At 38.8% G+C, this 16,421-nt stretch overlaps 2 protein-coding genes across 2 annotated transcripts in view; both read right to left on the minus strand.

Annotated features, from left to right (window-relative positions):
* spegb (striated muscle enriched protein kinase b) overlaps positions 1-13,567 on the minus strand; it is a 76,964-nt gene extending 63,397 nt beyond the window's left edge. The window contains exons 1-7 of the mRNA XM_061926217.2: positions 13,533-13,567; positions 11,974-13,409; positions 11,739-11,882; positions 11,488-11,670; positions 7,376-7,542; positions 7,186-7,274; positions 229-404 (exon numbers count right to left, since the gene is read on the minus strand). Coding sequence (XP_061782201.2) covers positions 229-404; positions 7,186-7,274; positions 7,376-7,542; positions 11,488-11,670; positions 11,739-11,882; positions 11,974-13,409; positions 13,533-13,567 — 2,230 coding nt within the window. The remainder of the gene's footprint in view (positions 1-228; positions 405-7,185; positions 7,275-7,375; positions 7,543-11,487; positions 11,671-11,738; positions 11,883-11,973; positions 13,410-13,532) is intronic.
* A 153-nt stretch (positions 13,568-13,720) lies between these two features.
* LOC140677451 (striated muscle preferentially expressed protein kinase-like) overlaps positions 13,721-16,421 on the minus strand; it is a 40,627-nt gene continuing 37,926 nt past the window's right edge. Inside the window, exon 2 of the mRNA XM_072911990.1 lies at positions 13,721-13,827. Within this exon, the coding sequence (XP_072768091.1) occupies positions 13,721-13,827 (107 nt within the window). The remainder of the gene's footprint in view (positions 13,828-16,421) is intronic.

The raw sequence follows: 16,421 nt of genomic DNA on the forward strand, positions 1-16,421 counted from the left end.
ATCCCAGGAGACTTTGGTAGATTTTAGGCCATATGTTTTCATCCCTGGTCTGAACCAAAGTACGTCTACGGCCAATTTTAGTCTACGAGCATGAACTAATGAAACCTGCTCGAGCAGCGTATGAGACGAAACGACTTCTAAGAAAAACTGAACAATTCAGTTGCGATTAATCGAATGTATGAATAAGAACATTCATGTAAGCTTAAAAACTATCTTAACAAAACTTACCTTTTACTTCCAGCTTCCCTTCACACTGCTTCGTCCCGTACTCATTAATGATCTTACAGGTGTAAATCCCCGTGTCCGACCTCACCGCCGACTTTATGGTCATTTCGAAAGTGCCGTTGTCTGTCTCTCGGACGATATGGCGCGGGCCAGTTTTGACTGTAACTCTGCCTCTCAGCCTGCAAGAGTAAAATACAAATACTAAGTGTTTGGTTTTTTGGATTTTTGTTAACAAACCGATGACATTGAAGATGATCAAAACCCAAACAAGGGACAGTAAAAAAACATGCTGCACATCAAAGCATGCTATTTTCATCTTCAAAAACTCTAGGCTTGCACCGATGGTGAGTCAGTATTCATTTTGTGTCTTTGGATCATCTTAATTGGACTAACTAAAATGTGCAGAGTGTTCCCTATGCTTCATGTGCACTTCCCTGCTGCACTATTTCTTAATTTTTATCGTTCAATACATTTTCACCTGCGCTACGCCTGCCATCTCTGCATCCTGTGGTTCCAGCCCAACGCAACCCTAACATTTGTGACATTCAGCTGTAACTGTTACAATTCCGGGTTGAGCAGAGGCAGCTGTGCAAAAACGTTCGCATAAAGTACAATTTACTATTCAACTTTACAGTAATAGTGTTGCCAGATGGAAAATCAATTATTCTACTAGAAGCCTAAAATTAACATATTGTGGGGGGAAGTAAAGTACGTACCCAATTTGACGATCCTCAGGACCATCTGCTCCAGAAAAACATTACCACAGGGCATGTATAGCACACTCTAACAGTGTGGCTGTGCCAGAATACGTTTAATTAAATGTTCTGAAACCTTCAGAGTTTCCGCTTTTTGCTCGATGTCTAGCGCTCTCACAATCTCCTTCGGGGGACACAGGTTCCAGTCACAGGGAGTACCCGGCAGGTTAGAATAGCTTATAATGCAGTTTCGCCTTAAAATTAACTAGCAGCTATGTTGGAGGAAAAAAAGCTGCCACTGGAAGAATATCGACCTCACAGGGCTGTGAAAGAGGCAGGCGAGAAAATGCACAGGCGCAGTGTAGGATAAATCCTGTTGGTTTTGCAGGGCCGCTCTTCCCTAAACGCGGATCACACAGTGTGCGTATTTTGGGGGCCCATTTTGCGTGAATAAGCGCAAAAAAAAGTATTAATTAATTTGACCAAAAACAGATTCCTAGCTTCTTCCTGCTGTGTCACTGATAAGAAGATGATGGCAAATATCCCCTGATATTTACATAGCTCCCCTTGGTGTGCTGTTTTTGTGCTGAAAGCAAAAGTACTGTGTCCTTATTTTATTAAATCTGTTATTTTGTACAAAAATGTATTAATTATTTGTGGAGGGGGGCGTGGCCTGCGGGCCTGCAGCGGAACGGGGTGTGCCAGGACCGGCCTCGAAGTCAGCGACAGGTGCGTAGATGGCCCAGGTGGGCCTTATTATGTAATCAGCCGTCGCTCTGTTTAAGCAGCAGCCGGAGAGGAGAGAGTTGTTGGAGCTGGGGCGACAGCGCGAGAGAGACAAAGACTTTGTGCTGAAAAGCAAAAGCATGGAAAACCCTCAAAATAAACCAATGTTGTGTCCTGAAACCCGGGCTCTCGTGTCGATGCTTGGTGGTCTGGAGGACCCACGGGAGGGCAACCTCCACATTATTATTTATTAATTATTTAATTAATTAATGAATTATTTATTTAATTATCAAAAAATGTACTTCAAGTTTGTTTAAGAAAGTAGAAAAATACAGGGGAAAACCCTGAATATCGTGCAAAGGTTTGTTTATATCAGCAATTAGATTTGCAAGGTGAAATTGATATATGACAGGCTAATAACATGCAACTAAAGACTTATTTGGATATTATTTTGATTATTATGGCTTAGAGCAGTGATCCCCAAACTACGGCCCGCGGGCCAGGTACGGACCGCAAGCGTCTAAAATCCGGCCCGCGGGAGGTCCCAAGTTAAAAAAAATGTTTTTGTTTTTTTTAATTACTATTTTTTTTAAATCTGTCCTTTCAAATTCCTTTTCTACCGCTTGTTACTCTCAGTGTCTCCAAGCCGCTCAGGCAAATCATACTGTCTAAAAATGTATTTTCAATCGATAACGTGACATCATCGCGCTCGTGCCGCAGTGTCGGACGAGCATGCGGCAAGTGAACGCTCTTTCAGTCATTTAGTGCGCGAGGAACATATATATATATATATATATATATATATATATATATATATATATATATATATATATATATATATATATATATATATATATATATATATATATATACATATATATATATATATATATATATATATATATATATATATATATATATATATATATATATATATATATGTTCCTCGCGCATATATATACATATATATATATATATATATATATATATATATATATATATATATATATATATATATATATATATGTTCCTCGCGCACTAAATGACTGAAAGAGCGTCGGGATGATATAGCCTCTGTGTTTTTCCTGACCTAACGTGTCCTGAGCAAGACACTTCACCCTTGCTCCTGATGGGTGCTGGTTAGCGCCTTGCATGGCAGCTCCCTCCATCAGTGTGTGAATGTGTGTGTGAATGGGTAAATGTGGAAGTAGTGTCAAAGCACTTTGAGTACCTTGAAGGTAGAAAAGCGCTATACAAGTACAACCCAACCCATTTATACATATATATATATATATATATATATATATATATATATATATATATATATATATATATATATATATATATATATATGTATATATATATATACATATATATGTATACACGTTAGGTCAGGAAAAACACAGAGGCTATATCATCCCGACAAGCCTGTTTCGCAGGTTTCCCTGCTCGTCAGCGAATTTTATTTTCTAGAATCCCCTTTTATTTTATTTATAAAATGAAATCTGCTGACGAGCAGGGAAACCTGCGAAACAGGCTTGTCGGGATGATATAGCCTCTGTGTTATTTCCTGACATAATGTATAGTATATCCCGTTCTACCTCGGTATTGAGCACTGTATAAAGGATAAACCACGGAAACCTCGACTATATATATTTTTATATGTATATATATGCACAATTGTTTTAACCCAATGCGGCCCCCGAGTCAAAAAGTTTGGGGACCCCTGGCGTAGAGCTTCTGAAGACCTCGAAGTGAAAATGTCCAATAATTTTGGGTTTTCAGAAACTGTAAAACATGATCATTAAAATTACAGATTTCACTTTGTATGTAATGAGTTTGTATCACATTTGAAGTTGAATTACTAAAATGAATGGATTTTTACACTATATACAATTTTTTTAGTTACACCTGTAATTTCATAAATAAAATACATTTATATTAAATAAAAAAAATTAATAAAATTCTGCTTAGAGTCCTAATTTAGCCTGGTGTTTTACACTGCATAGCCATGTATCGAAAAGGTCAGATTATCGTACATAATGACGTTTTTGTAATTATTGATCGTACACCGTAATCTACCAAGTATTGCACGACTGTCAATGCTGTGTAGTGACAACATCCATGTTCAAACTATTTCAATTGTGTAATGTCCATGGTAGGATAACTACAATAGGTTAGTGTTTGCCTCATCCCTTACTTAAAGTGAAGAATGAGTTAAGAACGCTCTACCGATCTGATAAGTCCGAAAGAGAGAGAGATGATAGATTGCTTTCTGTAATGACTTGGTATGGGATTGATACCCAAATTTGTGGTGTCATCCAAAACTAATGTAAAGCATCCAAACAACAGAGAAATAAATGATTATTACATTTTAACAGAAGTGTAGATAGAACATGTTAGAAGAGAAAGTAAGCAGATATTAACAGTAAATGAACAAGCAGATGAATAGTTCATTTTCTACCACTTGTCCTTAATAATTTTGACCAAATAATAGAATGGAAAATGACACAATATGTTACTGCATATGTCAGCAGACTAATTAGGAGCATTTGTTTGTTTACACTGCAAAAACTGAATTGTAAGTACCGTAAGATTAAATATATCAAATAAAGGTGATATTTGCTTATTTTCTGTCTGATAAGATAATTATTCTCACTAAGCAGATTTTATGTTAGAGTGTTTTACTTGTTTTAAGGGTTTTGGTCCTAAATGATCTCAGTAAGATATTACAGCTTGTTGCTGAGATTTTATGACCTATATTGAGTAAAACATGCTTGAAACTAGAATATCAACTGATGCAAAGCTGTGTCATCAACACTCACAAGTATAAAACTACTTTTTGTAAAGTAATAATTTCTTACTTCAAGCATGAAAAAAAAAATCATGATGCCGAACGCATATCATTATGTCAAGATAATGACACTAGCCTTTACTTAATTTAAGAATATTTTTCGACATATTGAGCAAAAAGTTCTCTTTTTTTTCTACCAAGAAAAGTGCACTTATTATTACTGAGAAAATACTTATTTTAAGGTATTTTTGGGGTTCATTGAGGTTAGCTAATTTTACTTGTTTTGGAAAGTCTTGACAAGCCGAATTTTCTTGTTCTATTGGCAGATAATTTTGCTTAGTTCAAATAAAATACCCCTAATTTTTGCATTTTTTTTTTTCTTGTTTTTGAACACTGATTTTTTGCAGTGTACTTACTACTAAAAGACAAGTTGTCTAGTATGTTCACTATTTTAAGGACAAACTTGCAATAAGAAACATATGTTCATACTTCCCAACCTTGAGACCTCCGATTTCGGGAGGTGGGGGGCGTGGCCGGGGGTGGGGTGGGGCGTGGTTAAGAGGGGAGGAGTATATTGACAGCTAGAATTCACCAAGTCAAGTATTTCATACATATATATATATATATATATATATATATGTATATACTAAAACGGCCTTCTTTCATCTCCGTAATATCGCTAAAATTCGTTCTATTTTATCCACTAGCGACGCAGAGATCATTATTCATGCGTTCGTTACGTCTCGTCTCGACTACTGTAACGTATTATTTTCGGGTCTCCCTATGTCTAGCATTAAAAAATTACAGTTGGTACAAAATGCTGCTGCTAGACTTTTGACAAGAACAAGAAAGTTTGATCATATTACGCCTATACTGGCTCACCTGCACTGGCTTCCTGTGCACTTAAGATGCGACTTTAAGGTTTTACTACTTACGTATAAAATACTACACGGTCTAGCTCCGTCCTATCTTGTCGATTGCATTGTACCATATGTCCCGGCAAGAAATCTGCGTTCAAAGAACTCCGGCTTATTAGTGATTCCCAGAGCCCAAAAAAAGTCTGCGGGCTATAGAGCGTTTTCTATTCGGGCTCCAGTACTATGGAATGCCCTCCCGGTAACAATTAGAGATGCTACCTCAGTAGAAGCATTTAAGTCCCATCTTAAAACTCATTTGTATACTCTAGCCTTTAAATAGCCCCCCTGTTAGACCAGTTGATCTGCCGTTTCTTTTCTTTTCTCCTCTGCTCCCCTTTTCCTTGAGGGGGGGGGGGCACAGGTCCGGTGGCCATGGATGAAGTGCTGGCTGTCCAGAGTCGGGACCCGGGGTGGACCGCTCGCCTGTGCATCGGCTGGGAACATCTCTGCGCTGCTGACCCGTCTCCGCTCGGGATGGTGTCCTGCTGGCCCCACTATGGACTGGACTCTTACTATTATGTTGGATCCACTATGGACTGGACTCTCACAATATGATGTCAGACCCACTCGACCCATTGCTTTCGGTCTCCCCTAGAGGGGGGGGGTTACCCACATATGCGGTCCTCTCCAAGGTTTCTCATAGTCATTCACATCGACGTCCCACTGGGGTGAGTTTTTCCTTGCCCGTATGTGGGCTTTGTACCGAGGATGTCGTTGTGGCTTGTGCAGCCCTTTGAGACACTTGTGATTTAGGGCTATATAAATAAAGATTGATTGATTGATTGATTGATATATATATATATATATATATATATATATATATATATATATATATATATATATATATATATATATATATATATATATATAAAAATAAAATAAAGACTTGACTTTCAGTGAATTCTAGCTATATATATATATATATATATATATATATATATATATATATATATATATATATATACACATCCTGAAAAACAAAAACAAAACTGTGTTTAGATAATTGATACTTCAAACTTGCATACATAAATCTTAAGGAATATAACATAACTTGGCTTCTGAGAGCTTCAAAATGTAATGAATAAAATGCTAAAGTTGTTGATAAACAAGCAATTATTTTAATAATTAAATATGGTCATTTTAAATTAATTATTATGATAATTTAAAATTAATTATTTCAAATATGTTTATTTTAATGTATAATTCTATGGCTGGATGTAATAAGGAGTCAGAAAAAATACAAATAAAAATACAATTAATTTTGATGTTTTTGGCAAAATATAGTAAACATTTATTTATTTTTTAAATTAATAAATATATTTATTTTTAGGTAAGATAAACAAAATAATACAATTTATCCCTAGTCTGGATGATTTAGTTCTTGTCCTCCCGTCTTGAAAAAAGGCTGTCCTCACTCAGGTCCGCAAGGACCTGGAGGGGGCGTGGCCTCCAGCTCCGGCTGAAAATCGGGAGATTTTCGGGAGAATATTTGTCCCGGGAGGTTTTCGGGTGAGGCGCTGAATTTCGGGAGTCTCTCGGAAAATTCGGGAGGGTTGGCAAGTATGCATATGTTTAATGTACCCTAAGATTTTTTGTTAAAATAAAGCCAATAATGCAATTTTTTTGTGGTACCCTTAATTTAGAAAAGTACCGAAAAGTATTCGAAATTATTTTAGTACCGGTGCCGGTACCAAAATATTGGTGTCGGGACAACACTAGAGTGTACTGTGAGATAAAAATCTTCACATATTGTGCACACATATTAATTTTTTAATTCCTTCTCCCAATTCGTGCACTGTGACCAAGTCTGCATGCCCATGAGACCTACCAGTAAAGTAAAGGTTTTGGTTGTCCACTTATCTGTACAGACATGGTACTCTCCTGTCCTTCAACAACCACCTGATCATGTATTGTCGCCTGTTATGACAAGGACACAGATTGGGAATATGAGATTGATAGTAAACATAGAAAATACTCATACAGTTCTTATTACTCGACGCAGGTTTGTATGGTCTCACCAGAAATGCCGGGGCTTTCTTAAATGCTGTGTCGAGTATCCTCTTTGGCTCCTGTGAACTGATATCTGAGGCTTCCTCCAGGGGACTGAGGTACTCGTCATCCGATGTGATGGGGCTGCTGATGTCGATTGGAACACCCAGGACCCCCATTGACTTCTCAATGGGTTCTGTCAAAATAACAATGGCACAATTTTCCCCGTTTGCTGATACGGAAAGCTGTGGTTTGTATTTGTATTCGCATGCTGATCAGAGAAGTGAAGAGATGTTGGGGTTTTGTTGTTGTTGGTTATTTCAAGACGTGAACTCAAACGTTGCATGTCATCCCCAAACAATAACAGATTTTCGCCGAGATGTGATAGAGTGAGCCCCAGTGAGCAATTTATAGGTTCAGTTTTGCTCTCTGTTGCTATGGTAACTATAAGTGTGGTTGTTCAGCTGGAATATATTGCACATACAAATGGCTGAGGGAAATAACAGACGTGAGCATGAGGGAACGAACATGAGAGGGTTTCATGGTTGTGAAATTGCATGTGGATTTCATGTCAAACAAGAAAAATATATGTTTGTACTTTGTACAAACCCCGTTTTCATATGAGTTGGGAAATTGTGTTAGATGTAAATATAACCGGCATAAAATGATTTGTAAATCCTTTTCAACCCATATTCAATTGAATGCACTACAAAGACAAGATATTTGATGTTCAAACTCATAAACTTTATTTTTTTTTTGCAAATAATCATTAACTTAGAATTTCATGGCTGCAACACGTGCCAAAGTAGTTGGGAAAGGGCATGTTCACCACTGTGTTACATGGCCTTTCCTTTTAACAACACTCGTTTGGGAACTGAGGAGACACATTTTTTAAGCTTCTCAGGTGGAATTAATTCCCATTCTTGCTTGATGTACAGCTTAAGTTGTTCAACAGTCCGGGGGTCTCCGTTGTGGTATTTTAGGCTTCATAATGCGCCACACATTTTCAATGAGAGACAGGTCTGGACTACAGGCAGGCCAGTCTAGTACCCGCACTCTTTTACTATGAAGCCACGTTAGTGTAACACGTGGCTTGGCATTGTCTTGCTGAAATAAGCAGGGGCGTCCATGGTAACGTTGCTTGGATGGCAACATATGTTGCTCCAAAACCTGTATGTACCTTTCAGCATTAATGGCGCCTTCACAGATGTGTAAGTTACCCATGTCTTGGGCACTAATACACACCCCCATACCATCACAGATGCTGGCTTTTCAACTTTGCGCCTATAACAATCCGGATGGTTCTTTTCCTCTTTGGTCCGGAGGACACGACGTCCACAGTTTCCAAAAACAATTTGAAATGTAGACTCATCAGACCACAGAACACTTTTCCACTCTGTATCAGTCCATCTTAGATGAGCTCAGGCCCAGCGAAGCCGTCGGCGTTTCTGGGTGTTGTTGATAAACGGTTTTCGCCTTGCATAGGAGAGTTTTAACTTGCATTTACAGATGTAGCGACCAACTGTAGTTACTGACAGTGGGTTTCTTAAGTGTTCCTGAGCCCTTGTGGTGATATCCTTTACACACTGATGTCGCTTGTTGATGCAGTACAGTCTGGGGGATCAAAGGTCACAGGCTTAGCTGCTTACGTGCAGTGATTTCTCCAGATTCTCTGAACCCTTTGATGATATTACGGACCGTAGATGGTGAAATCCCTAAATTCCTTGCAATAGCTGGTTGAGAAAGGTTTTTCATAAACTGTTCAACAATTTGCTCACGCATTTGTTGACAAAGTGTTGACCCTCGCCCCATCCTTGTTTGTGAATAACTGAGCATTTCATGGAATCTACTTTTATACCCAATCATGGCACCCACCTGTTCCCAATTTGCCTGTTCACCTGTGGGATGTTCCAAATAAGTGTTTGATGAGCATTTCTCAACTTTATCAGTATTTATTGCCACCTTTCCCAACTTGTTTGTCACGTGTTACTGGCATCAAATTCTAAAGTTAATGATTATTTGCAAAAAAAAATGTTCATCATTTTGAACATCAAATATGTTGTCTTTGTAGTATAGTCAACTGAATATGGGTTGAAAATGATTTACAAATCATTGTATTCCGTTTGTATTTACATCTAACACAATTTCCCAACTCATATGGAAACAGGGTTCTTACAACATTTTTGCATTGTTGATGACATGTAGTTTATGTTTGTTTGTTTTTTACACAAATGGGTCATTTAAGTTCTGGATACAAGTTTAACTTGTTCTGTGAGGCAGCTTGTCTCATAAAAAATTGTATTGTGGAATTAATCGAAATCTATTTAATCCCCACCAGAAATAAAAACTAACCTTTTAAAGTAAAGTTAAAAGTAAAGTTAAAGTACCAATGATTTTCACACACACACTATGTGTGGCGAAATTATTCTCTGCATTTGACCCATCACCCTTCATCACCCCCTGGGAGGTGAGGGGAGCAGTGAGCAGCAGCGGTGGCCACGCCCGGGAATCATTTTTGGTGATTTAACCCCCAATTCCAACCTTTGATGCTGAGTGCCAAGCAGGGAGGTAATGTGTCCCATTTTTGTAGTCTTTGGTATGACTCGGCCGGGATTTGAACTCACGACCTACCGATCTCAGGGCGGGCACTCTAACCACTAGGCCACTGAGTAGGTTTTAGATCAAATAAGTATTGTATCAAAAACAACACAATGGAATGTACTACAAACACCTACCATAGTTTAATATATAATAACAATGTACTTGTAGAACGTACTTCTACTGTAGCTCCTTCGAGCTGTTTGTCAGTCAAACACACCATCGGCGGCTTCTCAATATTTTCATGGCTGGCGTTATCGACTCATTCTTCTTCGGTAGGAAGCAGACTCGCCATGATTTTTGATTGTCTTTTTTAGGGTTGCCAAATTTTCTTTTTTTTAATCGCATGAATCCCGTTTTTGCAATTCGGATTAATCGTGATGACTCGCTTGCACAATTGGAATTATTTTAAGAAAATGTTCCAATATTTGTACACAAATGCAATTTTATTACCAGAATGTCATGCAGGAGTATTTGTAAATGTTTTACTTGGATGCATGTCATTTATTTGCGAAAAACTTGGGTAGAGTTTTATCTCAAGTAAAGAGTGAAAATTTCCAGCAAGCAGTCGGACGTATGCATTGATCTACTGAGGTAAAAGACTTTGTACAGTCAAAATAAATTGCATGATTAATCTAATTCTGCACATAATTAATGCGGGAATTTTGTATTTATTTTTTTACTTGAGTTAACACTTTAATTCTGAAAGTCCTAGTCTTTTTTTTAGATTTAATGAATATCTTCCGCTTCTTCTCAGCTCCGTCCATACTTGCCAACCCTCCTGAATTTTCCGGGAGACTCCCGAATTTCAGTGCTTCTCCCGAAAATCTCCCGGGACAACCATTCTCCCGAAAATCTCCCGATTTCCAGCCGGACAACTATATTGGGGGCGTGCCTTAAAGGCACTGCCTTTAGCGTCGTCTCTCACCTGAAAAGGAGACTATTATATATGTCTCTGTTATCCATAGGTTTATCTATAACCCATAAAGTAGGCTATTTCTAAGCTTGTGTTTATTCCAACCGGCACGTTCATACACTGACACACAACATCCGGATTCCCATCATGCATTGCTTCAAAACTATGGCAAGTTGTACTATCCAAAATTTCCAGCCGGATTAACAATATTGGGGCGTGGCTTAAAGGCACGGTCTTTAGCGTCCTCTCACCTGAAAAGGAAACTATTATATACCCCCCCAATCTCCCGAATTCGGAGGTCTCAAGGTTGGCAAGTATGGCTCCATCTCACAATTACTTCCTTCCTTCCTATGGTTGGAAAAACAACTAACTGACCATTTAATAGCTAGCTAAATATTAGCTAATGCTAGCGACTGAGCAAGCAGATATTTTAGGTCTTACAGGGTTGACTGTCACATTTTCTACGCCAACTAGCAGAGGGGAGGCTGGTAACCCGATTTTTTTGCTGGCAACCTAAAAGCATAACCATTAGCTTGTATCGTAAAACACTCGTAAGCTGAGGTACCACTGATTAAGATAGGATTGATACCTGGAAATGATTCTAATTTAATTGATATTAATACATACCTGCTTTAATCGTGAGGTTTGCAGTGCTGGTGACTTTGCCTTCTTGGTTCACAGCGCTAACGCTGTATTTTCCACCATCATCTACGTTGGCTGATTTTATGAGTAGACTATGTCGATCCCCTTCTACTTTGACTGCATAGTTGGGAATTCCGCTGATGTCAACATTGTCTTTTGTCCAGGTAACTGCAACACAATCACAGAGGACAGATTTAACACAAACCCTCAAGGATGCCAAAAGTAACATGCCATACCTTCAGGAATAGGGTAGCCTGTGACGATACATCTTAGCAGTACATCTGAGCCAGACGTTGCTACTGTATCTTGAAGGGGAAACTCAAACAGGGGCGCTTCCATTGGGTCCTCCTCTGCAGATATATAGGAATCATCTGAAGAATCTGCAGTTTCACACAAATAAAATGATTGTTTAACTCTAACTTTTACATACAGATTGGAAAATGTGGTAAATAAAAGAATGAAGTGTCTGACCCAACTCAGGAGACATCGGTCGTGGGCGACGGTGCTTTACTTTGGTCTTCTGCGGGTGTCCCGCAGGAACACCTTTCCTTACTTGTTCATCTTCAACAATGATTGTGGGGATTCTAATATTGGGGGGTTGTTTCGGAAGCTCCGCCTCCGTTGGGTTTGCTGGTGTCATCCTTGGGGGTTTGGGTGGCACTTGAGGACATGGTTCTTGTACAGAGACAACCCTTTTTCGTACTCGTGGACTCTCAGGTCGGTTTTCAATTTTTCTCAGAGTAACTTCTATTGGCGTTTTTCTCCCTGAAGTCTCGTTCAGTTGAGTTTGCACAGGAGATTCCAGGGCTTGTGGGGATTCTTGTGTTCGAGAAATCCTCTGTACAAGAGGACTTGGGGGCCTTTTCTCTAGTTTGCGTATGGTCATTTCAGGGTTATGTTTACCTGGTGAGTCTTCCATTTGTTGGTTGAATAATGCCGGCGATGATGATCTCTGAATTATTTCAGTCACTGGACTGACTCTGCTAAATTCCCGAACGGATCGTTGTCCTGGTAAGTCAGATAACGGCATGGACTCTGGATGGATGTTTGCGATACCACTACTTTCACTCTTATGGATTTGCTGCCCTTGCTGCACTGATTGCTGGTGTAGTCCATTTTCTTTTTTCTCTTTAACCCACTGAGATCGTTCCCTTTCTTGAAGCCTTTGAAGGACTTGTGGGGGAATGGGCTCTATTTTCCTAAAAGGCTGCCGCTGTCTGGCCTTCATACTGAGCTGTTCAGTTGAAAATGATTTCTTCAAATGAGGTTTACCAACAAGTTTCTTGATACGCTGTAGCTCCTCTGTGAACTTGTTCTCAATGTCCTGAACTTTTTGAGAATAGCGAGGTTTGTCCTCAAGCGAAGCGGCTCTCTGTTTAAACATAGATCTACGTTCAGCTGCGTCTTCTTTGAGAGCCTCTCTTAGATCTTCCCTGGAACTTTCTCTAGAAATACCCAATCGGCTACCTCCGTCATCTGAGTCGACTGAACCTGCCCGATTGAACCCTGCCCAGGATCTACCCGAGACGGAACCTTCCGGAAAATCTAGGCTTCGCCGTCTCTCTTCTAAGTCACGGACCTTTTCAAAAACTTTGGAGCTTGCCCTGGTGAGCTTGGGGGATGGTCTGGGAGTAATCTCTTTCCGGGGCTGCTCGTTCAGTGGAGTTTGTGGTCTGGAGGAATTAGTGTTACTTTGGGACAAGGATTTTGGCATTTTAACCTTTTCTTCAAACTCTGCGGGTACTGTGTCGTGGTATTCTGCTGGTACAACAGTTTTCTTCCGCAAGCTGAGGGGTGTAGTTGAGCGACTTGGCATTGGAGAGGTGGAGTGGCGTTTGACGAGTCTTGGGGACGGGGGTGGGAGAACTTGTGGTGGAGAATCTCTAGTAGAATCATTTGACTGGCTCCTAAAATACATAATTTGAGCTATAGTTGATACATTGGAACCACATTAAAATAAGTTTACACTCCTTAAATGTATTTGAAAGGGATTGCAGTGATGATATAAAAATAGTATTTGTTGTTCTTGCCTTGTTTTGGTTTCATCATCTGCATACTTGTCCATTACTGCTTTTAAAAAATGGAAATATAAGGAATGAGAAATAAACACATGAATAAACACCACATCCCTTTAGATTTAAGTGCAGTTCCTGACTACTGAATGAACAAATAGCCCCCCCACAAAAGAAAAACGTCAATGTTTTAACATAAACTGTAACTAAGAGACAAGGTGGCTACCTGTATGCGCAGCATGGTCCTCACAATCCACACTATTGTCTTTGGTCTCAAACTGCTCTCCTCCTTCATCCTCCGTTGTGTCAGATTCTAAAAATATAGATGAAAACATAATTACTGAAAGCCCAGCAGAAAACTTGTATATAAAAACATCAGTCAAACAAAAACCTCAGGGTCTAAAAAAGTTCTGTTCAATCAAGTTCTGTTCACCGTACCTGCAAAAGGGTGAATGGAATATGAATAAAAGAGGGGTTGATTTATCCAAAAACCAAAATAAACCTCACATTTCAGTGTTTTCCAATAGTTACAATTGTACCAAAATTCATGTTCTGATTTGTTTATGCTAAAAGAGAATTCAGTCATCGGTAGACTTAAAAATAGAAAGAATTGCTGAGTCATTGGCATCCCACCAACTCTCGTGGGGTCCCGTCTCAGTAGGTGGAATTACATAAACGGGGCAGCTATTTTTTTCCGCCAGTAAAACAGAGCCTCAACACTGTACGATGGATATTAATTATTTTACATTTCTACAAATATTTTTACACTATTCAATGTCCACAGAACAGAACAAAGCAGTTTATGAAATATGGAAATATACATTTTGTGTTTTGGAGCCAATACATTTTGTGTTTTGGAGCCACCCGAGGAGCTCTGCTCAAGTTTGCCATTTTTTTTTTCAGTTGTCGTCAATAAATTCCTCAGTTTTCCTCTATCCTCTTGTGGGGCAGACTGTCTCGTACATGCACATGCATCCTCTGCTGTTGCCATTTCTAATACAAAGTAGCGTATAGTTCTAACTTATATCTGTTAGTAGACTGGATATGGAAGCGCTGTAAACTACGACATGGCTGACGGGGCTTGGAGAGGGACGTAGGCACGTAAATAAAACCGCCCACAAATTCCAAAGAGACTGTCAGAAAGCACGTGGTCTGTAAAACAAAATCTATACACATTCTTGACCAAAGCACCACAATTACATGATATATAGACCACAAAAAGTGTTTTTATTGTAGACAAATGACCCCTTTAATTAATGCAAATAAGATCGATCCGAAATTCGGGCCTGTGGAGGGGGGCGTGGTCTGCGGGCCTGCCGCGGAGCGGGGTGTGTAAGGACCGGCCTCGAAGACAGCGGCAGGTGAGTAGATTGCCCAGCTGGGGCTTGTTATCTAATCAACTGTTGCCCTAATTAGCAGCAGCCGGATTGAGACACAGGCTTGGAGTTGCTGGTGAGCAGAGGCATGAGAGCGAGAGACAGTTTGCTGGAAAGCAAAACCACGCTGCTTTATTAAATAAAAGACTTGTTACTCAGACTACCGGGCTCACAAAAGAATCTTTGTGCCAGAAGAACCCACAGGAGGGCAACCTCCCCAGGGCCCTAACCACAATTCTATTTGGAGGTCCTCACCCTTTACCTATAACTTTTGTATTGGTGTGAAACTATCTTTATAGTATATCAATCAAACTTGAATTTAATTTGATATATATTTTAGACAAAAATGTTTCATGGGAAATAAATTGTTCAATAGTAATAAAAAATTAAAAATTAAAATTTATGACATAAATTTGCCACCATTTCATACAGGGATTAAAGTCAGTTTGTCTACCTTGCTAGATGCGTGCAATAATGCTGGAGGATGGTAATGACGTGGAGGGATATTTGCTATTATATCCTAATCCTTATCAGTGACGGGGCAGAAAAGGGCTGGGATAAGTTTGCGGTGTTTTGAGTTAAAAGAGCCGTCACAGAACCAATAACAGCTCGTAAGTTGAGGTACCACTGCAGTTTAAATATTGTGTTGATATTGCTACACTCTCAAAACTATTCACAATAAATACATGTTTTAAAAAAAATTAGTTATTCCCTGTGATCGGCCGATCTCACTCAAAAATTATTGGTATACGAATAGGCAGCATAAAACCCTGACCGGAACAACAATGTTGCCAAAAAAGAACATAAAGCAATGTAGATGTTAATGATCATTTATACAGAAAATCTACAAAAAGGAAATGTATTAAAAAAAAATATATATTTTTTATTTTTTTATTTAAAAAAAAAAAAATTTTAATCTTCATTATTTACTTCAAATTATTACAGTAGGTCTCTATATACACACACACACACACATATATATATATATATATATATATTTTTTTTTTTTTTTTTTTTTTTTTTATTAATTTTTTTATTAATTTTGGCCAAAGGGAGACATTTAAATTTCTTACAGAGGGGGAGCACTTCAAATTTTTACACACACTTGTTATTTCATATGTTGACCAGAGGGGGAGCACTTTTAAATCCGACACACAATCAATTTGAAAATTCCCTCCTTATCGGGACCACCCTAATTTTGATAGATTTCACCACCAGGTGTGCAAATGAGACATTCTCTATTAGATGCAATGGTTTTCCGTATTGGGACCATGATTTTGGTCCTAACTTGTTCACCGGTCCTCATATGGAAGGTACTTTTCCTTGTTGATGTCTCAAAAAGGGTAGAAATACAACAGCACGCACACACACACACACACACACACACACACACAAACATACTTCATTTTATATTGCATGGTAGCTAGGAAACTCAATGTCAAAGTATGCAATTCTATTTCATAGAAAGGATGTTGTAAAGTTTTGAATTATTGGACATAACTCGGTACCATTCATCAAAAATGTAGTCAGT

Source organism: Nerophis lumbriciformis, linkage group LG31 (genome assembly GCF_033978685.3).
Source record: "Nerophis lumbriciformis linkage group LG31, RoL_Nlum_v2.1, whole genome shotgun sequence".
Taxonomy (NCBI): domain Eukaryota; kingdom Metazoa; phylum Chordata; class Actinopteri; order Syngnathiformes; family Syngnathidae; genus Nerophis; species Nerophis lumbriciformis.